Below are 25,954 nucleotides of genomic sequence, written 5' to 3'. Positions count from 1 at the left end.
ATATATGTTAAAGTTTATTGCACACTCTGTGTATTAACTTGTTAATTATAAACTGAAATGATGTGTCAAAAACTATTTTATCGTATAAAACGTAATAAATATAAGAGCCTCGGTAGAGAGTACCATTTTGTACCTTTTGGCGTTGAAACCCTAGGTCCATGGGGTCCCAGCGCGCACAAGTTTTTTGGAGAAATCGCGAAACGTCTGGTTGACGTAACTGGTGACCGAAGAGCTGGCGGCTTCCTCGCACAACGTATCAGTATTGCGATACAACGAGGAAATGCCGCCAGCATCCTTGGTACAATGCCTCAAGGGCCTATTTTAGATATAAGCTAGTTATAGTAATCATCTGTATATATCCATTATGTATATTGTTCTTGTCAATAAAAAAAATTTAATACTATTTTATCGTATGAGAAGTGCAGCGATATGGGCGGTTGGGCCCCTGACGTCCAAATTGCGGGTTGTGATTGAATGCTGAATAATGTTCTATTGCTATGGCCAAAGGGTTTTTTTTTATAGTACATTACGATACAAGTGCGAAAAATAGGAAATTCGAAACGAGTGGCGATAAATTAAAACACGACCGAAGGGAGTGTTTTAAATCGACACGAGTTGCGAATTACCTATTCGCACATGTATCGTACAACGTTTTACAGTACATATGGCCCTTTAAATGTTCGACACAGTAACATAATATGCTACTTCTCGCACTAGTGCTATAAAGTAGCCCCATATGTACTGTAATAGAAGATTTTACTTTTATGTACTAGAGCATACAATATATCTTACACACACAATAAATATAATTTACAAGGATACAAGAAATGCTACTAAGATATCAGTAAAGTTTTCAAAAACAGCGATATTGAATTATTTCCTGGAATCTTCCGGTTTTTAAACTTTTTAACACCATAACCTGGCCAGGTATTTAAGCGGCAAATTAAAAATTAAAACACACACGTGTCGAGATACGCCGCAGCTGCTATTAAAATTCCAAACGTACCTGAGAGAAAAAATTATAAAGGAAACGAATTGAGATCGTGCAGATATTTTAAATTCCTCCATGGGGAACCAAATCGTGCCCCTTCCGGGCCGGCACAGGTATTTTATAGCTAGTAGAATTTATCAAATAAAAAATAAATAAAACAAAAACGTATGGTTGCTGTTACATTGTATGAAAACGAAAGAAAATTTTTGATAGACATATCAAATGGAGCTGTGAGTGAAAATCAATTTGAGAAAGCGAAATTGAATTTACCGCGTGGCAATATAACCGTAAATTGCAGGCGGGTCGGTAATCGCGCCCGTAACATGTGAGATGCGCAGGTAACGGGAATAGTAAAATAATACGACTTACTCATTTGTGACGTCATAAATGGTATAGTGAGCAGTAAACGTCCGCCGATAGACCTGTAAAGAAATTGGATGATTGAATGACATTGCAAAGTATTCTCGTTACCGAACGAATTTTGAATCATGTCGAATAGACCACAGCGTACGATGCCTGGAAAAGGGTTAACTAATGAACTGTAATAATAATAAATAAATAAATTGGTAGTTGATGACTTTTTCCTTTAACAACACTTCTAGTTTGACTGGACGCGTGACATGAGTAGTTATGACACTAGGATAAATGTACGAACGGCCCCTAAAAGTAAACACCGTGAAAAGATAGCAGTATGGACCTAACAAGTATGATAGTCTTATTGTCAAACAGCATTTGACGTAACAAAAACATTACTGAGCCAAAATTACGAGTACTATCACCGTTATAAATAAACACGATCGTTTACCAACATTAAAAAAATCAATTAAAAGCTTTACAGTTCGGAGAGTACGTACCTTCTTGATATTGTGTTGGAAGAGCACGTAACGCAAGTTGGGCGAACACTGGTACCCGCGCACATTCAGCTGCCTCTATAGTAAAATTAAAGACTTCAGTAAGATTTCTAAAGAGAATTCAGCAGGAAACTTGAAGTTTTTATTAAAGTTGTCACAAAGTCTGTCTTTCGATCCTCGCCGTCGATCTAGAGGCGATAACTCGATGCTCGTTTCAAGTTAATTAAAGAAAGTTAACCTTTTAGTTACGAAAGATCGAGTATCAGCATTTTTTCGCTTTTTCTAGCAACGGTAGCGTAGAATTTAGGTTATTTACTTACGTTGTAGATAGAGAGTTTTCGTGTGGGGAGCGCAAAGCATTTTCGGTTGGTAAAGTGGCAAGTTGCGGTCACTTGGGCTGTAGAGCGGCTTAAGCGGGGGCTTTCAGGCTGTGTTCATAATAACAAAATGGCCGAAGCCTAGCGCGCTACTGCCCGCCGCTACGTAAATGGGATTGTGTAACAGGTAATGCGTATTCAGGACACAAAATATTTTGTTGAGTTAAAAGCACTTGAGGATAAATTGTCTTTTATATCACGTACATTGGAATAAGTTAATTGGGAATACCGAATACCGGTTTAACATATCAATGTGATTTTGTTTCTGTATTGAGAGTGCATTTAAATAAATATTTAACAGAAATACATTAATGCTTATAAGAATATCAGCATATATCTGACATAGTTAAACCTTGGAATGTGATTGGTGTTGAGAAAATAAATATAGTTCACAAAGCTAGGAGCCTTCCATCGTTGAACTCGCATAGTGGCTGGTGGAAGATAACCCAAAGTAGGCAGCTGCTTGCCATTTGAGGATGAGAATGACAAAAGAAAATTAACAAAGAACAAACTTACTAGTGTGTGATTGGTGACGAGAACAGACAGCGTGTTGTTGAAAGTATCGAGCGCCAGTAACCCGCCGTCGTCGGCCTGGTACACCAGCTGGTGGGAGTTGACCCAGGTGGTGGGCAGCCGCTCCCCGGTCAGGTCGCCACGCAGGAACTGCTCCAGACGCATACGACGACCCGACCAGTATAATAACTCGTCCACATACCTGGAACAGGACATTTGTGAGCAAGAGAACTAACTTCATTAAGGCCTAACTATGCATAAGTAATCGAAATTATTTAAATTTCAATCTGCTTGTAATTGAAACCAGCGTAAAAGTAATCTTTACTTAGGAAAACCTAAGTATACTTTAAGCTAACAAGGCAATTTACATACTTAGAGTACCTAATCTTAGTCTTTACAACTATATTGGATTTGTATCACCATATTTTTTATGATGAGATTTTGACGCCACTTTAAAAGTTTTTACGAAACCAGTTTTTACTTTTAAAGATGTAAAACACTCACCCTAGTAAATAAATCGCTGTAACGATGCCAGCTATTACACAACTGATGACCATCAAAGAAAATATGATGCTCTTCCAATTGTGACCATCTCCTGGGTATAATTCCTGAAAGTAAAATTTACGAAACATATTGACTGTCTATTGTTAATTAATACAATGGGGAATGAATATATGTAATTAACCTATCTGCACGACATCGGAATCGCGGTACGAGTATTTAGCGGAAAAAGGCGGCTACGAGCTACGGCGTAGCATGGCGTCTATTGTTACTGAACGTGAGGCGTGAGGTGGAAGAAATGTTACTTTTGACACTGATAGATATATCCATAACAAATCCACGTAGTGATTATATGCTCTTTGAACAAATCTAGATCAAATTTATAACCTGTTATTGCAATCGGAATATGCCCCCGCATTTATTACGTCATTGATACACGTGTCAGTTGAGATTCATAACCCTCGTCACCTGGTTTCGAAGCCATACGGCCCAATTCAAAAAATTATTAAGACACGTTTAAGATCTTGGAAAGATCTTTAATAAATCGATATCTGAACGACATGTCAAAATTGACGTTTATTTCGATTCCGCTGTGATCCCAATAAGATCTATCTACGATATTTCTAACGTCAAAGTGACATTCGTTGCCCGAATCGAGCTGCTTCTGTCAATTATACGATATCTAAATGAGAACTTATCTAAACCAGAAGTTATCGTATCTCATTCTTCGAATCGGGCCGATACTTCTTATTGCTCTGTTAGCTGTACTTTACGTTTACGGAGCACGGTTTAACGTCTTTATGTCAACGAGTTTAGAGGTTACCTCTTCCTTGGCTGACTTGGGGTCGGCGACCTGTAGGGTCTCGTCGGGCGGCAAGCGCCAGGAGCCGCCGCCGCCGCCGCCGCCCGAGCGGTCCGTGTGGCCGGTGGCGTGCATGCGCCGCCCCCGCGCCCCCTGCCGCGCGCGCACCCGCCACCGCGCCGCGCTACTCGACCGCGCCCGCGCCGCACCTCGCGCTCGGAGCGCGCACTGCGGTGCCTGCTCTGTGCACCTGTCCGCTTACAGCGCTACGCTACATCACTGAAACAACAATAATAATTTAATTAAATCTCTTGTAACTATGGATAATTCTATATTAAACACGTGCTAGCCAGGGCAGTCAATACCGCTGCCTATTGTGAAAAAAGGAACCTCGACACGAAAAGAAAAATTAAACACTGACGCGTCTGGTAAGGATCAAATCCGTTGCTTTTAATGGTACCGAAAATACTAAATCTTTATTGTAGGATATTATATATGTATACTACGTACAATATGGGATATTACGCAAAACACTGCGTATAGGGGGCGCTTCTAGCACATACTGAGGGCGTACCGCGAAACGTGAAAATCGAAGTTTCGTTATCTGCTTCTCTATCACTCTTGTATATTCGAGCGATGAAGAGGCAGATAACGAAATTTCGATTTTCACGTTTCGCGGTAGGCCTCTGTAAACAAACTGCCTTGATGTACCAATGTCATAGTCAAAAACCAAAGAGTAAAGTAAGTATATGTAAAAACTTCTCAAAAAACTGTTTAAGGCATAGATAGTATCTATAAGTTATTTTATAGTTTAAAATATGTGATAGTGCTGCTCTCTGGCAGCAGAACATTGCAGTAATATTTCCTCATATATTTATCGTGTTTCACAACACTATTAAATATTTATGTGTTACTGATTGAATTGGTTTTGCTAAATTTACATTAGAAAATATAAAAATAGCAAACAACATCTATTCTTGGATAGGATACCTATCCCCTATTAGGTTTGGGCCATTTGTTAAAGGCTTCTTGCCACACCAGGCTACTTGTTAAGAAAAACTAAAAAGATTCGATGTGAAAATGAAAACTTCACATAACAAGCTTCTGTACAAACTTGGAAGCAGCAAACACTGCGAGATAATCGCTTTGCTTTTTTTCCCGAGGCACTCAGAGTAAACCAACTTTTAACTTCTGTTACCGAAAACTGAACAAAACCGCGCAAAAAGAATAAACCGCGAAACCGACCATGCTCCGTGTTTTATACATGCATATGTACCACGTAATACCTATAAGTTGAGCTTGGATTTAGACGAGATCAAGTGTTTTTCGTGTTGTGCTTTTAATAATTTTAAATTAAATATACGATAAACCCAGATCGCCATCTTATCAGGAAAAATATAGTCGACGACGGAAAGAGCGAAACGCAGGTTCCTGAAAAGTTATGCAATAAGAGCATGGAATATTCGACTACTCTTATACACTTGGTTTAAGTACCTAACGTACGTAACGTTAGTTCTGTAACGTATTCGACCACTCTAATGTGCGGAGAAAAGGCAAAGTTGTTAAACTTAAACGTTTACTCAACCGAGGATTTGTACTGAAATTGGCTTTCGTGCTTCGTTTACATAAATTCTAGTAGGTTTGCAGGTAACCACTAGCCAGGTAATTAAGATAAAAAATAAATGGCAATAAAAGTTGCAACTGCGAAATAAATAGGTCATAACTTCATATGAAACACCTTTACTAAGATTCTTATAACTGTTAAAAGTTTGTTTTAAGTAGACCGTCGAATAATTTGTTAATAGCGGGAGTAGACGAGCGGTACCGATACGATAGAGTAGCGTTGGAGCGCCGCCAACGCCGGCGCACGCCGCGTCAGTTTATATATTCGCTTCAGGCGAACTTTACGACTCCGGAGAACTTATTCCAACTGCTCTCCCGAAGCAATTTTTTAGATAGCCATTTTTATTGCAAGAATATTCAGATCGACCGGTCGTAATGTTTCAAAGAACAGATTATAAAATTGAAATAAATAAAAGATGCCATTGAACGGCAGTATCAAATTTTATTCACCGTTTGGGCAGTATGCCCCTAGGCTGAATGGCGACAAAAGAAAATCGGGACCATTTGGCAAGAATTCTGCTGACATTTATATTCCATTTTTAGGAGCCCAAGTAGACCAGAGAGCGTTAATTGTAGTTCGCGGCTGGGGAACGCAGCGAGAGGGCTTTTACAGATTTTTATCTGAGCCGCAAATGTTGCCTCCGTTGAAATAATTTCGAGAGGCGACCATTTGCGGTGGGCCGGGAAGTAAAGATTTAAGTATTTAATTTAGCACTGTTATTCAATAACCCAGCATTTCGAATTACATTATCAATTTTTCATTCTATACATTGTATCTATAGATTATTGCTTTCAGTTTAAGTTATTGTATTATAATTGTTTTTTTCGTGACACAGCTTAAGTTATAACGAGAGAAGAGAGATAAATAGGTACTTAATTAGTCTATAAGTTGAGGTATATCCAGAACCCCATTTTTATTGATACCATATTATAACCACTTATGAATTTTCCTAGTTCACATTTTTAACAATTGACATCACTAAATTGCCAGGTACCCAATTGCACTAAGTTCCCGCGATGAAAAACCAAATCGAAAATGCCACCATAATTTCTCTATAATTTAAGGACTGAAGGTGCCATTATATTGTCTTAGTAACTTGACAAAAAGATTACTTATTTAGTAATTAAACAAATTACTTGTGCTTTAGAGCGTGCTTAATTTAGTTTAGTTAATATTTTAGGTTTGACTAATTTTCGAGCTACGCGGTTGTAGAAGGGCGAGAGGACGTCGGGCGTGGTCAATTAGGCATTAGGTAGCCATGTGTCTTCCTCGTACATTTGCTTTCGGCTTTGTAGCTGTTTTACGCCGCTTTTATTACCCGGACGACCGGAGGGCTCCCGGGAATTAGCCACTCAGCTGCAATGCAGATAAACCAAATGTGTATGCAACGTAACACTACTTAAGGATATATAGCGGGAAAATGATTTATAGGGCTTCAGTACCCCTAGTGTAAATATTTTCGACAGCGAAACGTGACGTACGCGTTTGCGTTAAGTGTCATTTTGTATGAGATTTTTGACTTTCCAAAACGTCCCGCTTGGCGCGCTGTTCAAAAACCCATACAAAATGAGACTAAACGCAAACGCGTACGTCACGTTTCGAAATCGAATTTATTTACACTAGGGGTACTGTACCCCTAGTGTAAATAAAGCGTTTACGTTTAGTCTCATTTTGTATTGGATTTAGAAAGAGCGCGCCAAGCGGGACGTTTTGGAAACTCAAAATCCTATACAAAATGAGACTTAAGGCAAACGCGTTCGTCACGTTATGATGTCAATCAAATTTACACTAGGGGTACTGATCAACGGTAGCTCGGCGAAACTTACTTTGTGGAAGAAGAAGTTTAAAGACGTACTCTAAATTCTTTTGGTAGCGGTGATCGTTCAAAAATACTTAAAAGACACTCAATTAAGTGTTAAGTTTTTGTCGCGATACATTATTATTTTGTATGTCCGCAATGGATGACGGCCATGTACGAGGTGACATATAAATGCGAACCCATTCGTTATGAATAAGGCTACTTAATGGCCATTGTTTTTATAACAGTGCTTGAAATATTGGCCCTTGTCTGTGTGATGTCAACATACTGTAGTATAGTGCCCGTTGGCCGCGCGCCAGTATCTAATTCAATTTGTACAGCCTAGGGTAGGGCCCGCGTTAGGGCGATTTTACAATACAAAATACCAAGGCAAGTAAATCTGTCAAATGTGAACTTTTTCTATTTTTATAATTTGATATTTTTTATTGCTAAAGTGACAAATCGTCTAAATTTGTTCAGGAAATTGCTCCAGCGATGCTTTTCTCACTGTAGTGTCATTGACTGTGTGTATATCGTTGATCATGGCTTAGTCTCTTTTGCTGTCAGAAAACATTGTTTTTCTACTCGTCGACTGTAATGGTGGAATTAAGATTTCGTATAGCAAACTATAATTGCTTACTTTTCATGTGTGGGCCTCCCAACTTAACTATAATATTCATTTTGATACGCTGTAGTGAACTATAAAAAAAATACCAATCACGTGCCGTCGCGATCCCATAGAAAATACTAAACGGGCGCGGGCGGGACTTAATAGTTCATGTCTTATGTCTACTGATTTACTTACCAATTTTCATTAATTATTTAGGTTTTATAGTAATAAACGTATAATATTTGATGACTCGTGGAAAAAATAATCTCGTACCTCGTACCTTACTTAGGCAACTGAAACCTTACTCAACTGAAAAGCTCTCTATTATATATTATATCACGATTGTATAAAATACTATTGTTTGCTAGGTACATATTTTTGAGTTTATAGATGGTGAGCTTGATAGATATCAAGATGAGTCACTTTCTAGTGACACTTTTATTTTAACCCAACTGCGGCAAAACAAAAAAAAAATTACAATTTTACCAGGCTATAAGTATTTTATTTGAATATCGAAATTAATAAAGTTTTGGATAGGCAAGTGTTTAAATTTATTTTACTGCAGATATCAATTACTAAAAGAATTTGTAAATAGATAGATGAAGATGTATTTCTTATAACTAATATCATAAATAAGTTTTGGATAATAAGCATATTTTTTTGTAATACGTTATGAAATTAGCATTAAATTAATATATATATAATTAATATATATAATTAATAGTCGAATTATAAGAGAAGGTCACTATCAAAATTTGTTATTAACCAAACATTGCCATTCAATTTAACTTTCGCTTTGACTCATTTTTAATTTTACCTACATTAATTCAAATACTACATAATAATAGCATGCATAGCCTGTAATTTAGTATTAAGCTAGATATAAGACAATTTGTGTGCCCTGACAGGGTGTCATGGAAGCTTACTGTATAACTGTAATAACATCTTATGTACATGACTTTACAAATAAATATCTAATCTAATCTAATCTAATCTCAGAATTAAAATGACGTCCATTAAGACGTGAAAGCTACATTCCAATACCGATGGGAAACGATAGATCGTTAGGGATATGACATTAGATAAATGGCCAAAATGATGTAGACATTGGGCTGACTTCATGAGAAGCATGCTCGATCTTATTCGAAATGAAATGGGTGAAAGCGTTCTTATTCGCGAAATCACCAGTGTATTATGATGCACTCATAAAAATAAATTAAATTAATGTTTAGAGTAATACTCGTATAGCTCATACTAAAACCAATCGTGTCGTATACAACATGTTATATTAGTTATGCAATATAAGTTAGTATAGCTGAAAATTAAAATATATTTTATATTTGTGTGAATTCTGTGTTCAAATCAATGTTAACCGCCGTTGTTTCTAATAAATACAAGAAGCGAAATGTGTTACCACTTGGTGTAAATTTACGGCTTACGAGAAGTATTTTTTTAAGCATTGGTTTATGATGCAAGGAAATTATTTTGTCTTAATGTTCCGTTTGAAGATACTAGTTTATTACGATGCTTCGGATGCTGCCGTTAAATATAAAAATGTTCCATTTTATTGCCCAAATAAAATGTCCATTAAAATGCAAAAGTTCATTGAGGTCGCTGTATGTGTATAAATATTGAGTAAATGTTTACAGAACGATATCGACGATTATTGAAATAAATTGATAAAAAAATTATATTAATTTCCGATGCAAATACAAATTATGTAATAGTTAAAAATAAGTACTTACAGTAAGCTGCGCTACTTAATTGATGTCACTTATTATACATGTAATTATGATTTCAACAGTGGTACAGTAATAATTAAGTTAGCTCTTAGCTCTTGGCATAATGCCAATGTTTTAATAGTCTACGGAAGCACTATATTACCGATTTACGACATTATCACTTTTAATGTTTTTTAGTACGAAAACACTAAAGTTATACGATTCTTCCATTTACAATAAAATTTATCAGGAGGCTACAATTGCATTAACGATCCTGGAATAATATTTGTTTGCTATTTTGCTACATAGAATTTTCGGACTGAATCGTAGCTAAGCATTATGAATTTCACGAACTAAAATGAGCAATATGGTATTAGTTCTATACAAATTAAATAAACATGAATTCAGTCACTCCTAAATCACGGCACGTTATCCTCCATTTTAGCTTCAAAGGCACCGAGAACTCTATGCTACCGGTGAAAATAAAACCGATGCATGCAGGTCTGGGGGGCGATTTTTGGATTTCGATCGCTCGATTTCGTGTTTTCCCTTTAATAATATCTCCATTACTAGGTATTTAAATTTTTCTAATAGAATTGAAAACGAGTAGTAATTTCCACTCGATTCCCAATTTCTATCGCTCCTACTTCAAAAATATCATTTCGCCGTTTTCTACTGATTTTCGAGTGACGAAATCGAGCGCTCGAAATTCAGAAATCGCCCCCCCGATCCCAAAACAAATCTATATCACATCACATCGCACCGTCTCGATTGAGTCCTGCACAGCTGCAACACGCTCGGGTTTGCTATAAAACATTTACCTACATCTGTGCCGCTATGAAACACCGACATGAGTGTAACTTTGATCGGCGTCAGCAACCATAAAATACCGCCAATAATCAGTATTCATAATGTTATTGCTCTCGAGTCCGTCACAGCCAGTTTGCGCGAGTCGCTTCATGGAGCCGTTTGGTCAAAATCAGAAATCCGTTGGAAATAGAAGGGAAGTGAAAAGCGTACTAAAATGGCGTGAAGTTGGATGCCGTCCGGAGTGCGGCTAATCTCTTTATTGCCCGCGCGATCCCACAATTGTAACTCCACTAAGACTCTTTTAAAATGTATTTAAATTTTAGTAATATTATTGCAAATAAAAATTATTCAGACATATACAAATTGCAGTTAACATATAACTACTGATGGAACAAGAAATTACTAATCATGTCTATGAAAATGACTAAACGAAGTTCATTATTTTTTTCCAAGACTTGGTTATGATAGTTTAGGTAAGTTCCTGCTTATTTCCTTTAGATCAGATCAACTGGCAGCAGTTTATTAAAAAATGCACTCATGTACATTATTTGCTTATAAAAAATAAGGTATGTTTGTGAAAGTTTATGTGTATGAAAAATTTTCCTTAAAAATTCTATCCCTCAGCCACTTGGCTTATCTTTTTGTTCTAACGGCGAGGTAGGTGAACTGAGCACTTTGTTATTCTGAAGTAAGGAGCCGTCATCAAGGAATTGAGTTACTCGTGGCTCCATTTTGTGGAGGGTACTGGAGGGGCTATTACTTGAGTTGAATTGGCTGGTGGGTGAGAGGTCTCGCTTCGCGGCTAATAATTTAATTTCACTTGGCGAGAGGCCCGCTCTCCGCCCGCTGCACCGCGCTCACGGCTCGTTACACGATGGAACTTTCAACAATCCAAACTGTCCAATTATGGTCACGGTGATTGAAACAGCATTTGCGTGTAGAATATTGTTTCCGTAGGATACAAATAAGCACATAACAACTAATAAAATAACACAAGATTATAAATTCACCAAAAACAATTTGATATTTAAAATACAAATTTAATGTTAAAGTGACACAATTTCCATTTTTTTACATTTAATTCTGTTTAAATCTTTCATTTTATGAAAAACAGGTAGCAGTCAAAACATGACCCAATTTAGATATTTTCCGTGAAAAAGCATGACATCTAATATCCTGTTAGGAGCTGGCGTGAACAATATGTAGTTCGTGCGGGGCCACCTATAAATCTCGCCCGCCCAGCTTCACCTGCTGGCGACTTTGTAACGGGGATATCGCTCGCCGTAAACTTGCGAAGCTCCCGCATGGGTTAAATATGAATACGAAGAGAAACGTCTTTCCGCATTTAAATAAACAAATCCTAAAGTAAATGTTACCTATGATAATTTCATATACCTACCTTTTTATAAGTAAGTAAATGTAAGAACAATTATCAAAATACCTGTTCTATAGGTATTTATCCGTAATGACAATTATCACTCATTTTCCGTTATATGCACTTTTGGCTCGCGTCGAATAAAAGCTGTGGTCCTCTTTAATACCTGCTATAGACAGGAAAGGAAGTGAGGTGTGACAACAAAGTTTAGCGTCATCCATTTTCCGTACTTTTTAGTTAGTCTCTGAACTGGTGTCGCGGGGATTTTCCACCATGAATTAAAAAGCAAGTTAGCGCTAGAAATAGGTAGGGATAGGTATTATTCTAAAGTCGCTTTACAGCTAAGCTTAATTCTTAAATTGAAATGAGAAGGAAACAAACTTCTTATAGACATCTAAGGACTCACTTTGAACTTTAAAAATCGGCCAAGAGCATGTCGGGCCACGCTCAGTGTAGGGTTCCGTAGTTACTCTTCCGTCACAATAAGCTAAATTGGAGCTTAGAGTATAGTAAATTGTTAACCAAGGGATGAAACGGTACCTTTCACGCGAGTTAAACAAATAGGCTGCATAATCAGTACCTAATTAAAGTCTTTTTACTATGGGAGAAACTTTTTGCGATAACTCAAAAACAGCTAAACTGATCATGTCTGCTATAGTTTTCATTTAATGTCTTTCTTAAGCTCTACTTCCACGATTTTTTTCATATTTTTTGGACCTATGGTTCAAAAGTTAGAGGGGGGGACACATTTTTTTTTCTTTCGGAGCGATTATCTCCGAATATATTCACTAAAAAATTTTGTTCAAGACCCCTATTAATTTTGAAAGACCTTTCCAACGATACCCCACACTGAAGGGTTGAAGCAAAAAAAAAAAAATTCACCCCAAACTTTACGTGTAGGGGAGGTACCCTCGAAAAAATTAAATTTTTATATTTTATTGTACGACTTTTTCGGCTTTATTGATTTATATATCCATGCCGAATTTCAGCTTTCTAGCACTACCGACCACGGAGCAAAGCCTCGGACAGACAGACAGACAGACAGACAGACAGACAGACAGACGGACATGGCGAAACTATAAGGGTTCCTAGTTGACTACGGAACCCTAAAAATGGCAAGTCTCGACTATGGTGCATATTAATCATATTCTAGAATATTCAATAAAAATATTTTGTTTCATGATTTCTGTGGTACATACGTTCATACATTTTTAAAAGAAAAGGAAGTATTTCATGAAAATTTACTCACTCGTTGTGTAGTTACTTTCTCTTGAGGATTGATTAAGTGCAATTGCATAAGTTAAAATATTGTCATCCGAATAGAATAGAATCGTGATGTCGTTTAAGATACCTTAAATTAGACTAGTTTTCAGAAGCATTCTAAACACTTTTGCCTCGTTAGTGTTTAAATATGTACAATTCCAGTAAAATGTTTATTTATCGTCATCTCATCATTGTTCAAACACTCGAGGAGTCGAGTCACGCTTTTGATGAAATACTGAAAGTCATCATGCTGAAATCCGTGTAATGTTGAAATAAATAACCTATTTGTTCACCACGATTATTTGATGAAAAACAACTTGAGAGTATTCTACAAAAGAAACCTTTATCTTGTTTACCTGTTTTGAAATGATTATATTACCTCTTAAAATTTAAACAATATTTTGGGGCTCATTTGAATCTCTTAAATTTAAAAAACATAAGCAGCTCTCGAAGCGGAGCCTGGCGGGGATTACCGGCCTTCAATCCTTCTATATACAGAATAAACAGTGGGCTGGTATCCCAGACACCACCGATTTAGGTGCAGTATTTAAATTCAGATCCTTTGTAGCGGAGTTGATTTCCACTAAGTTATGTTAAATCCGTTTCAGGAATATTATTATCTGGGTTCGTCTTCCTTAAATCACATGCCGCTTCCGTGTGCCCTCATTTTACGCATTGTACTCCTTATGTACCAGAACACCATTGTGTCGTATATATTATATACGTAGTTGTATCCTGTACTTACTCGGAAGATGAATAGTTATGTTGTGCTCTACATAGGTATATTTTTATCAGGTTTATGTGAAATGTGTTAACCACCTTGAAATGGATAGAGTACTTAAAATTTTTGTTTGAATCCAGCAGGGTGACTATGTTTAACCAAGAAATACTTGTAAAGGCAAGCAAGATCAGCGACCAATGTAAACTGAGAATAACTCGAGGCTATATTTTACAGTTTTATTCTCCTTCAGTCTAGATAGAACAGATTTTTCTCCATCCGTCCGTAGACGAACAAGTAAATAGTAAGAAATGCAAATGTTTGAAGTTCGATCGGCGTGGATGGCGTGCTATTAGTCATTGGTTAGCATAGTTAGTTCTCAGAATAGTTGATATCACGTACACACACGATCGTTATTTTAATTATTTCACTAGGCACTTATACATATTTTATTCAAGGTTTTTGACATATTGTATAACATTAATGATTGTTGTAAATATTTTTTTCTGTTTATTTTTAAGTTTTTTTTTTGTAATGTTAAGTAATGTGTATATTGATTATTGATTTATTGTATAATTATGTTTCATACACACTTAATGGTGTTACTGAATAAATAACTGAACTGAACTCATAAGGATGTCTACCGAAGATAAGAAAATTACTGGCCCTCGAGGCGCTAGTATGTGCGGGTAACTTTGTTTTGAGAACGAGCTAGAAGGCAAGAAATAATTTTGAGACAAAACACTGATTATGAAGTAAGTAAACATACCTAGTGCCGCTGTTTTATTGTGCACTTGTAGCAAAATAGATTTTAACAGTAAGTAGTTTCCGTATGTGTAAGTATCTACTTAGTTAACTTACTTATGTTTCCCTCATAAATACATACTTAGCTATTTATTGGGAGATATCACATTTTAGCATAAAATCCGCCTGTTGTTACCTAATTTTAATACGTTGGTATCGATAATGTTAAACTTACTTATATTTGATATTTTTTTATGTTTTCATTAGCACGTGTACCTATGTACCCAAATCTGCTTACATTACTTATGTAAACAAATTCGAGTTAGTTTAGCACGAGTGCGACGTAATTACCACATCGCCGTCAACATGGAGTGGGGAAAATACATAATTCTTAGAAATTTCGCTTTGTTATTCTAGTCCGTTTTTTTAGCATCATAGCATTATATATATATATCGATTACGACGTGTCTTTTAATTGAAAAACACTTTTGAAAAATAAGTCGCGGCAAATATGTAACAATTATAACTTGAATACGGTATTGAGTATTATTTTTGTTCTAATGCTAAAAAAGTTAAAACAGATTGTCAGATCAAACGAGCTCCAAAAGTGCATTAAAAGAGTTAGACTGACAGCAAACTTTTTTTCCATGTTGTATTTAGGTACGAGACACAGCAACTATAAGTAATCTTTAAGGAGCATAAAAGCAGCTTTGTATCTTAATAAGTTAATAACGTGTTCCGGTCAATTACGTCTCTGTGTAGATAAAAACTATATAACAAGAAACACAAATTCTTATAAAGAACATTTATTCCGTCCTCCTGAAATAATTGTACGTCGCACGACAAGTGATTCTTTTGTTTCGCGTGTCGTACGACGCAGCCAGACACGCCGCGCGATGTCGTTTGACGATGCTGCTGACACGTGGCTCAGAATTCTTATACGTTCTCCAGTCATTTTTAAAATGTTTAGGTTAGGACGTGTCTTGTGCATACATATGTATAAATAGTAGCAAGGCATGCCAGGTTGCCAAGCTTGGCAGTTGCGGTATTCACGAGTCGTTTGTTTCTGAAACAGAATAATCCTTTTAGCGCCGGCTGGCGCAACATAATCATCTGTCTGGTCCGTATAAGCCTGCGATGTCCAATGTAAATTGTTTGTATTTCGTTTTTTCGAACCCAAATATTTATTAAAATGGCATTGCTGTTAAAGCGAGTTCTTTAGTTACTCTTTAGTTCAATTGAAACTTTAAACAAGAAGGTTCACGATTTTGCTATAGCAAAGTGACGCAAAAGTTTCCATAATTTCCTGTTGTATAGCTGCATTCTCATTGTGTCTTGATATTTTAGAAAAGCTGTCTTTGTAACGATACGGAGTAAAATTTTATTGTTATTTTTTGGGTAAAAATAGAGAATAAACATTATTTTTTTAATTTAATTTATTTCAAAAAAATACTTATGACTATATACATACAAAAGCTTCGCCAAACTGAAGACTGTTGGCGAATAGTATTATTAGTAGTATTATTAATCGTATTTTATTTATAAAGTAGTATTAATCCTACTGAGTTCGATTGCAGAGGGAGATAACAGCAGTCTGCTTACAGAGGAGTAGCAGAGGGCTACTATCTTATACTATAAGTAGTAATAAATATTATTATAGTTACATCATCGGTTTCATAGTCTTAGCTACTCGATCAGCGGTTGGTTTTAGTTTAACTATCATAATGTAATATATTTTCTGTTAATCATGCTTGGAATCCACGTGTTTGATTGAAATAGGTCAGGGGTAAAAGTTTGTGCAGGTTTCTCATACAAAGTAAACGGTTTAGGTAAACCAGGCATGCCTTAGCATAGATATAGCCTGCTTAGTTAACTGGCGTGACGAGTCTCTCCATAGGATTAGGCCGATCAATTTCAGGACCGCGCGTACGCTTAGATAGGTTTATTGTTATCCTGTGACGTTAAGGCAGCATGGAAAAGTATGTAGGTACATACATATTCCTAAGAATAGGTAATTAATAATGATTAATCGACAGTTATAATAAATTCTCAACAGTCGATTCTCACTGTAACTGCTAGAAACAGGTAAATACTGAGTAAATCATAGCCCTAGTATAACCGAGAGGTTATAACTTATAAATACTTGCATTTACCTACGGAATTGTTTTTTGGGAAATTTGTATGGAAAGTTCGGGAGAAGGTAGAAACTACTTATTTATTAAGCAGAAAGCTGCATTAGAGCAATTTTGTCTTTAGTAATTTTCTTCTTGTTTTAATTGCTTAGGTTTTTGTACATACCTAAAGCACCATACACATACAAACCGTAAAAATCCGCGGTCAAGCTTTTCTCGTTCGTACAATGGTACCTACATTAATAAAAACGCACAAAAATAAAAGTATTGGAAAACCTAATTGGCCCCTAACTAACCCTACTTATGTAAGTTCCAAATTTTTAAAACAAAAACAAGATGGCACCATTAAATAAGAATATGCCTCTAATGCTCTTTATTATGCTTTAATTGCACTGTATGCATATGCTAGCGGTCAGTCAAATTTAGACAGTTTAGAAATCATAAATAACAGCAGGTGACAGATCTTATTACGTATAAAGCTAAAACTGGACAATTGTAAAAAAAGTGGCGGTGACATAATCGGACAGACAGACGGACATGACGAATCTATAAGGGTTCCGTTTTTTGCCATTTGGCTACGGAACCCTAAAAACCCGCGAGAAACGCGGTGTTGTACGGAGGTTGCCGTCTTGGATTACTATGACTTACTTTACTTGTTTTACTTAGTCTCTGGCACAACCAAATTAGCAGACAGAGTGTTACTTTTTCCTGAGACTGATTAATTTATTTTATAACATGATGATGACTGATGATCAGACGCGCTGGTGGCCTAGCGGTAAGAGCGTGCGACTTACAATATAGAGGTCGCGGGTTCTAACCCCGGCTCATACCAATGAGTTTTTCGGAATTTATGTACGAAATATCATTTGATATTCACCAGTCGCTTTTCGGTGAAGGAAAACATCGTGAGGAAACCGGACTAATCCCAATAAGGCCTAGTTTAACCTCTGGGTTGAAAGGTCAGAAGGCAGTTGCTTTCGTAAAAACTAGTGCCTACGCCAATTCTCGGGATTAGTTGCCAAGCGGACCCCAGGCTCCCATGAGCCGTGGCAAAATGCCGGGACATCGCGAGGAAGAAGAAGATGATGATGACTGATGGTAACATGATTTTATTATAATGAAGCGCAATTAATCCAATTGATAAAATAAGAAATACGGAATTCTATTTTGAAACAATTTTATTGATCATTTATTAGTATCATAATCATAACTAGAGGTAGCTATGGTATGTCTAAAGACCATAGACAGAGTTGGTTTCACCATTTAACAATACAAATCTAAATTTTGCAGTGATTAGATATGAATAAAACCATTATACGGACAAACCACCTGCGGCCAGCAATGCAGCCGCGATCCAATTTGAATAGTCATCTGGATAATCGGATACTCGCACAATGCCAAAATTAAGCCGCACATGATCCAATTTTACTGCGATTACAATAGCAGCCATTTTCAATTAATAAAATAATATAAGCATTATAGATAATATATGATAATTTAATATTTTTTGTCATTTTTACACATATTGATTAAGTCCTACAACAAGCTCAAGAAGACTTTAAAGTCGAAAACAGTAGATTGTTAAACCAAGGAGTGAAAGGCACACTTTTCTCTCTTGAGAATTTGACTTTTGAGTCTGAGACTGAAATGGTGCCTTTCACCTGAGTTTCACCCGAGTTAATGAAAATGAAATTGAATTGAATTTTACTCAAGCTCTAGCGCAATTGTATTATAACGTTTATCACTAAGGTTAGGCCTCCATGAACCTCAAATTTGGAAGTTATAACCTGTTAAATTAACTGGGCATCTCATTGAATGTACAATAATCCGAGATTATGCAGAGTTTACGGCGCCAGTAACGCGTAAACCGAACTAAGCCTCGATGGCAAAGCCACCGTGGCTGTTTGTATACAAGCTTGTCGACATGCCTGCTCATGTCGTGAGGCATTGCTGTGAGGATGTGGCCGTGGCAATCAACGAGCATATAGTTAGTTGATTCTATCTATAAATAACATAATGAAGACAAATTAGTTAAAAGTCCGCAGCAAGCTCGGTTCTCCGTACAAACGTAGTTACGCTCTCATTTTAAAACTACTAGCTAGATTGCTCTGAAACTTTGTACTTACAATAGGATAAGGTATACACGAAATAGTTGAAATGAAGACGCTTTTATTAATGGTTAACGGTTTTTATTTGACACTAGAAGGTAATTGTTTATTTAAACCCGGAAGTTCGTAACCCCCGGGAGTTCGCGTGGCCTTATAAGCCAATTTTGCGATTATGTCCGAAAATATTCACTTTATCGAAAAACCCCAATTCGTTTTGGACTACCTATCCAACGACACCACCATAGGATTGAAGCGAAAAATCCGTATTTTTTACCATTTTGTCGCCATGATTAATTTATGTATCCATGCCAAATTGTAGCTTTCTAGCACTCGGAGACAGATGGACATGGTGAAACTATAAGGGTTCCTAGTTGACTACGGAATCCTAAAAAAGTAGGCATCTGTATTTGGTCGAATGAGTTGAGTAGGAATAAGTCAACTTTACTCTCAATTTCGATATATTTAAGTGCTGGTTGTATAACAGCCATTTACAAATGGATTTGCACAGGGGCGGATTAAGAAGGCGCGGGGCCCTTAGCACAATAGCTCGCGGGGCCCCCCTGGTTTGAAAAAAAAATGATTAAGTGCGACTCGGATTCGCACCCCGAGGATTCAGTACCATCACAACATTTTTACGATGTCTTAATTTTTGTCCACTCGTTCTCTATTAGTTTTTAACATGTTATGCAGTGTATTTTTTAGGGTTTCGTAGTCACCTAGAAACTCTTATATAAGCAGTTTCACCATGTCCGTCTGTCCGAGGGTTTGCTCCGTGATCTTTAGTGCTAGATAGCTGTAATTTGGCATGGATACATAAATCATGCATTGCGACAGAACGGGTAAAATAAAAACTATAAAAAAAATTAGGATACCTCTCGTACAAAATGTTTTTACTTTGATATTTTTTTGCTTTGACCCTGTAGTGTGGCGTATGGTTGGATAAGCTCTTTCGAAACGAATAATGGTCTCCAAAAACCTTTTTTTAAATAAAGTTATTATTTTCGGAAATAATCGCTCCGAAAGAAAAAAAAATGTAGGGAGGAATTTCGATCTTTTTATTTTTTTACTAATACATTTTAAAAGAGCCTAATCTTAATGAAGTTGGGTTATTTTATCACAGTTCCTTTCTTTTATATAGGTTTCCTCCTTACCTTCGGTTTTCATCATCAGATTAGGTCGATTTTGCCAAATTTTGACAAATGGTCAAAAAAATAGTTTGCAGATGGTTTGCAGGTTTTGAAAACAACTTACGAGTATTACAAGTTAAAGCATGTAGGGATACTGTTTAACAACATCAAGATTATTAAGTTTAATAAAAGCTTGTAAAAATAGGTGAAAAGTGAGTCAGACCTAAGAAGTGGGAACTAATGGCTAAGTGAGCCAAAAAACAAGCCCGAAGGCTGAGCCCCACGAGCTGAATATCCGGACCGATCGGACCACCCGATTTCGTAGCGTTCCCGTGCGAAACCGAAGGCCAAGCTGCAGGAAAGCAGAGTCTAGAATGAAATCAATGCCAGAGTGTGAACGAGGCCGTGGGGTGGAGGCCCGGAGCGTTCAATCACGGCGCGCCACCATGCAAAGACTGAATTGTAGGAGAACAGAGTTTGGAATTGATCTCGGCTCGCCTGCTGCTCGGCCTTAGTTCTTGCTCGAAAGTGCGACTTGCTGGGATGCTTTGGGTATCGGGCCGTATGTAGGGCTTTACATCCGGCTTATGCGAATGCAAAGCCCTGCATAGGGGCCCCGCTGTTTTCTTTTTATAACATTTTGACAATTAGATCATATGTATCACGGCTTTGCAGCAACTCGGCATATTTTGGGCCCGGCCAGCCGTAGAGGAGCGCGTCCTTTGGCCTACTACGGGCTCAAAGCTGATCATCATTAGGCATTAGCTGTAAGGTGCAATTTGTTATTTGAAATAATAATTAGTAAATAAATCATCCTTCCTTGCTTTTCACTAATATGTTTTTAAACACAGTATCTTCTTTTGTTCGTTTCCGAGCTCTGCTGTTTCCTGCAGCTTAGCCATACACAAAAGTTTGCACCTTCCCTAACACTCTGCACCTTCGGTATTATGCTAAACTCTGCTCTAGGTCTTTGCGTAAGCCTAAAAAAATCTTTAAATTTGGTATCGTAGTAAAGAAAAATAGACAGGATAATAACAAATAATAATAATTGATCAATATTGTTACTGAGTTACGAAAAAAAAAATACATTGTAAATAAAATGTGGTGGTACAGGATCCGCGGAGTGCGAGTTCTACTTGGCCGGTTCCGCGTGCCGAAATCGCATGGTCAGGGTCGGAGCGCGGGGCCCCGCTTAGGCGCGGGGCCCTTAGCATATGCTTTTTCTGCTGTTCGGTTAATCCGCCACTGGATTTGCAGAGAAACTCATAGCATTAAGTTAATTTGGCGCCATAGCCAAGATAACTTAACGAGGAAAACCACAAGTCAGCGAGAACAGTCTGTCCCACTATTTACCACACGTTGCCCCGATAGATCTCTACAGACGGCGCAGTTGATCGCCTAGCTTAATTCTAGCTCATTAGCTAGCGAGCTTGAGCATCAATAGGATGCATTCATGCAAGAGCAACATATGTCACTGTATAGTAGATAGTTACATCCGACGTTGCGCTTCCAGGGGTGGGACTTGAGCCACACATCACTAGGCATAGGTTATGTAACTGCTCTGATTACACTGATTTGTTAAATAAAGCTCGGCCGTTCCGCGACTGAATTAGGCTAATGAGGTATCCGACGAGGAAACGCGGACCGCGTACATGGTTCTGTCAGTCATAGTGAAAATACGGGCATGTGGCTGATTGTGGCTACCCGCAAGCATGATATTGACCAAGCTCATTAATGAAAAAGGCTAGTTTTCTGCGAGAAAGTATTTTATTACAGATATAAAAAAAACAAGTTAACATATCCACTCGACGACTCAATCCGCACTTCATATTTCAAAATCTATTAATTAAACTATTTAAGAGCAATTCCTAGCTGAGCAACTTTTAAAATCTCGAATTTTTGAAGCTATCTTTCTGTCGCGCTGCGGTGAGCGGGAGTACGTGCGTGCGATAAGGACAACTGATGCAGCTTGGACTAAAATTCCCACGCAAAAAACTCAAAAATCGAGGCTTCGCTTTCGACTGTTTCCTCCTCCAAAACGCAACCAATCATTTTGAAATTTTAGAAACTGCAAGAGGAAGAAATAATCTATGCCGCTATGTTTTGATTTTTTGGATATTTGTTGTCATATTTGTATACTGCGCCTTTATTTGCAACCAATTCAATGAGCCGTTTAGTGATTTTCGAGGCGCTGTTAGTTTCTTCATAATAAATTCTAATCCAAAAAAGCAAAACATAGCGGCACAGTTATTGATGATATTGATCTTATTTGAAAAGATCATTGCTCTAGGTTAAAAATACATGGAGGAAACAGTTGAGAGCGTTTGTATGGAAAAATTACAACTGGAATTCCTCTTAATACTCTCGATAAAAAAACGGTGCAACGTCTATAAAATATTAGGTATTGTATTACGCCTTTGCAGCCACTGTCACTATTGTATAGGTCCTATAGGGCTTATAGGCATTTACCCATCGACGAGGACTAAGTTTGATCACAACTCGTTAGATACAGTGGCTTACTGACCAGACAATTGATCGAAGGAACTTCCCATTTGGAAGATAGTTCGACCGACCTTCCGGGTTCAAAGTGGAAGTAACTCTAACTATCGTATTTACTCTTCAAGTATTTGTGACTTGCGAGGGTTTGAAAAAGATAAGTAACAAGTTTTTCCAATAATGACAACAGGCCAAATCGAACGTACATTGTCATCATAATGATATTTGAATCATGTTACATATTTAGTTATCCTCTGTTTCGCTCGCGCCAATAAACATGTACGGACACCTATGAGCGAAATAAACGATAACTAACTAACATGATTCTAATATCATTCTTATGTCAGTGTACGTTCGAATCGTACTGTTTTATAAAAGATTATGGACGTTATAACAAAACGTTAAGAAGGTAGGTAGAAATTTTATAATAGTATAATGACTGAGAAAACTCTATTATATTTTTAAGTGATAGGTAATGTATAGTTTAATCAGCCTTCTTCGCTTCGGCTACATACTGTAAAAGAGATACGGTCTAGCTGAGGTGAGGAATGTAAACGCTCCAGGTAGATTTCTTATTTTAATTGATAATCTAGACACGCGGTAGCGTGTCCAGCCAAGTTCAAAGAAAAAGGAACTGGCGACGCAACCGTGTGTAATATTACACGAACCATTTCGAGCTACTTTTGACCCCTTCACAACTTGAAACCTATTTAACCTACACACATGAAATTTGGCACAGTTATTCAAGCCCATTAGCTTGGCTAAATTACATAATTTCATAAACGTAGCTCAAACAGTTATTGATAAATTAATGTTTAAAAACCGGCATTTTTGTGACTGACTGACTTATAGATCAAAAACCTAACCCACTTCCAGGTGACCTAGAAACTTGAAATTTGGCATCAAGGTAGGTTATAAGGTCCGAAAAACTCAGCCCAAGCCCTCCTACCATTACACATACAACGCATCTGGGCAGCTCTACTGTGATTCGTGTTGCCGGACTTTTAAAACAAAATTTGGATTCGCAAGCCACGTCCGCGCCCATGCACGTAATAGTTAAGACCCTTTTATTTGTCAGGATGTCGCCGTCGACGGATACGTCTGGGAGGACATCATCATCATCATCAGGTTATAAGGTGTACATAGGTGAAAAATCTACAAACAGAAAATTATTTAAAATTCGATTGAAAATAAATCATATACCTATTGATATAGGTCAAAAACCTAACCTACTTCCAGACGACCTAGAAACTTGATATTTGGCAAAAAGGTGCTATTATGTGTACATAGGGAAAAAATCTGAAAACAGAAAATATTGAAAAAACGATTGAAAAAAAAAACATATTTTGATATACCTAGATCAAAGACCTAACCCACTTCCAGATGACCTAGAAATTGAAATTTGGCACCAAGATAGGCTAATTGATGTACATAGAAGAAAAAATCTGAAAACAGAAAATTATTGGAAACTCGATTGAATAAAAATCATACATTGATATACTTAGGTCAAAATCCTAACCCATTTCTAGATGACCTAAAGAATTGATATTGGGCAACAAGGTAGGCTATAGAGGAAAAATTTAAAAACAGAAAATTGTTGAAAATTTGATTGAAAAAATAAATATCATATAATGATAAAGATCAAAAATCTAACCCACTTCCAGATGATCTAGAAACTTGATATTTGGCAACAAGGTAGGCTATCAGTAGGGTACATAGGGGGGAAAATCTGGAAACAGAACATTATTAAAAATGAGATTGAAAAAGAAAACATACATTTTGAATTCATATAGTGTTGTTTGGCGATCTACTGCAACTACCTCCAGTGAGACAACTGTCGCCATTCGAAAACATGAAGTCGACTTGAAGTGAAGATGTACTTAAATGTTTAGGCTCCCTTAGCGTTCCAAATGAATGGAAAGAACTATTTTCTTATGACGAATTCACAATAAACATGAGGCAAAAAACGACCAACTTTTTGGCCAAATGTTGGATCGAGTAATAATGGGTGTAATAACAAGTCAAGATAGGTGTGCTTTGTCTAATCGACTCCTTAAATTGACCGCTAAAAACCGCAACGACCATTTTCCTACTTTCCGACCTATTCCCCACTAAAAATATGTAATATCAGTTTAATAATACAATGTTGGCAAGTATGGAAAAACCAGAAATTAAATTAAATTCCACATACGAAATAGACTGTCTACAGTATTTAAAAACACGAGCAAAGGAAGTACTGAAAAATAACGAAAATGATTCATCATTAACCGCTGGCTTGGAAAATGTTATCACAATAAAAATAGGTGCACGTGTAATGTTGCGAAGAAACATAAATGGCAGTAAGGGGCTAGTAAACGGATCCATTGGAAAAATATAAAAGGTACATTGGGACGTCAACAGCAATAACGCACATAAAATTACAATCAAATTTAATCACAATTTAATGTACGAATTAGAACGTGTCAAGACTAAGTTTCAGATATTAAGTAATGCATATGTTCATTGGGAACAATTCCCTATTTGCTTAGCATATGCTATTACTATCCACAAATCACAAGGCTTTAGTCTTGTAGGCGCTCTTCTTGACATAGGCTCCTCAATATTTAGCAAAGGGCAGGCTTACGGTGCACTGTCAAGATGTAAAACCTTAGACCGAGTACATCTCATTAATCTAGATCCATGTCAAATCAAGGCACAAGAAAGCTCTATAATATAATATAATAGAACCACCTACACATTATACCAAATCGATTAAATCGGTTATAACAGATGGATTGACAGACAGCCACACGTGATCCTATAAGGGTTCTTTTTAGGGTTCCGTAGCCAAATGGCAAAAAACGGAACCCTTATAGATTTGTCATGTCCGTCTGTCTGTCCGTTTATGTCACAGCCACTTTTTTCCGAAACTATAAGAGCTATACTGTTCAAACTTGGTAAGTAGATGTATTCTATGAACCGCATTAAGATTTTTACACAAAAATAGAAAAAAAAAAACATAAAATTTTGGGGGTTCCCCATACAAGGAACTGAAATTCAAAAAATTTTTTTTTATCAAACCCATACGTGTGGGATAACTATGGATAGGTCTTTAAAAATGATATTGAGGTTTCCAATAACATTTTTTTTCTAAACTGTTTTTTTTTTATACTACGTCGGTGGCAAACAAGCATACGGCCCGCCTGATGGTAAGCAGTCTCCGTAGCCTATGTACGCCCGCAACTCCAGAGGATTCACATGCGCGTTGCCGACCCCAAACCCGACCCCCCCTCGTTGAGCTCTGGCAACCTTACTCACCTGAATAGTTTGCGCGAGAGACACTTCCAAAGTGGTAAAATGTGTCCCCCCCCCCCGTAACTTCTAAAATAACAAACTGAAAAATCTAAAAAAATA

At 37.1% G+C, this 25,954-nt stretch overlaps 1 protein-coding gene across 2 annotated transcripts in view; it reads right to left on the bottom strand.

The window, feature by feature from the left end:
- The window catches only part of LOC133517670 (inactive dipeptidyl peptidase 10), a 145,195-nt gene that overhangs the window by 21,398 nt on the left and 97,843 nt on the right, over positions 1-25,954 (bottom strand). For both annotated transcript variants that reach the window (XM_061851029.1, XM_061851028.1), the window contains exons 3-7: positions 4,057-4,314; positions 3,237-3,340; positions 2,736-2,934; positions 1,846-1,920; positions 1,361-1,413 (exon numbers count right to left, since the gene is read on the bottom strand). In XM_061851029.1, coding sequence (XP_061707013.1) covers positions 1,361-1,413; positions 1,846-1,920; positions 2,736-2,934; positions 3,237-3,340; positions 4,057-4,170 — 545 coding nt within the window. In that variant the 5' untranslated portion in view covers positions 4,171-4,314. The remainder of the gene's footprint in view (positions 1-1,360; positions 1,414-1,845; positions 1,921-2,735; positions 2,935-3,236; positions 3,341-4,056; positions 4,315-25,954) is intronic.

This window comes from Cydia pomonella, chromosome 5, assembly GCF_033807575.1.
Source record: "Cydia pomonella isolate Wapato2018A chromosome 5, ilCydPomo1, whole genome shotgun sequence".
In the NCBI taxonomy this organism is placed as follows: Eukaryota; Metazoa; Arthropoda; class Insecta; order Lepidoptera; family Tortricidae; genus Cydia; species Cydia pomonella.
The sequence above is the reverse complement of the archived record's forward strand: the minus strand, read 5'-3'. Positions and strand labels throughout refer to the sequence as shown.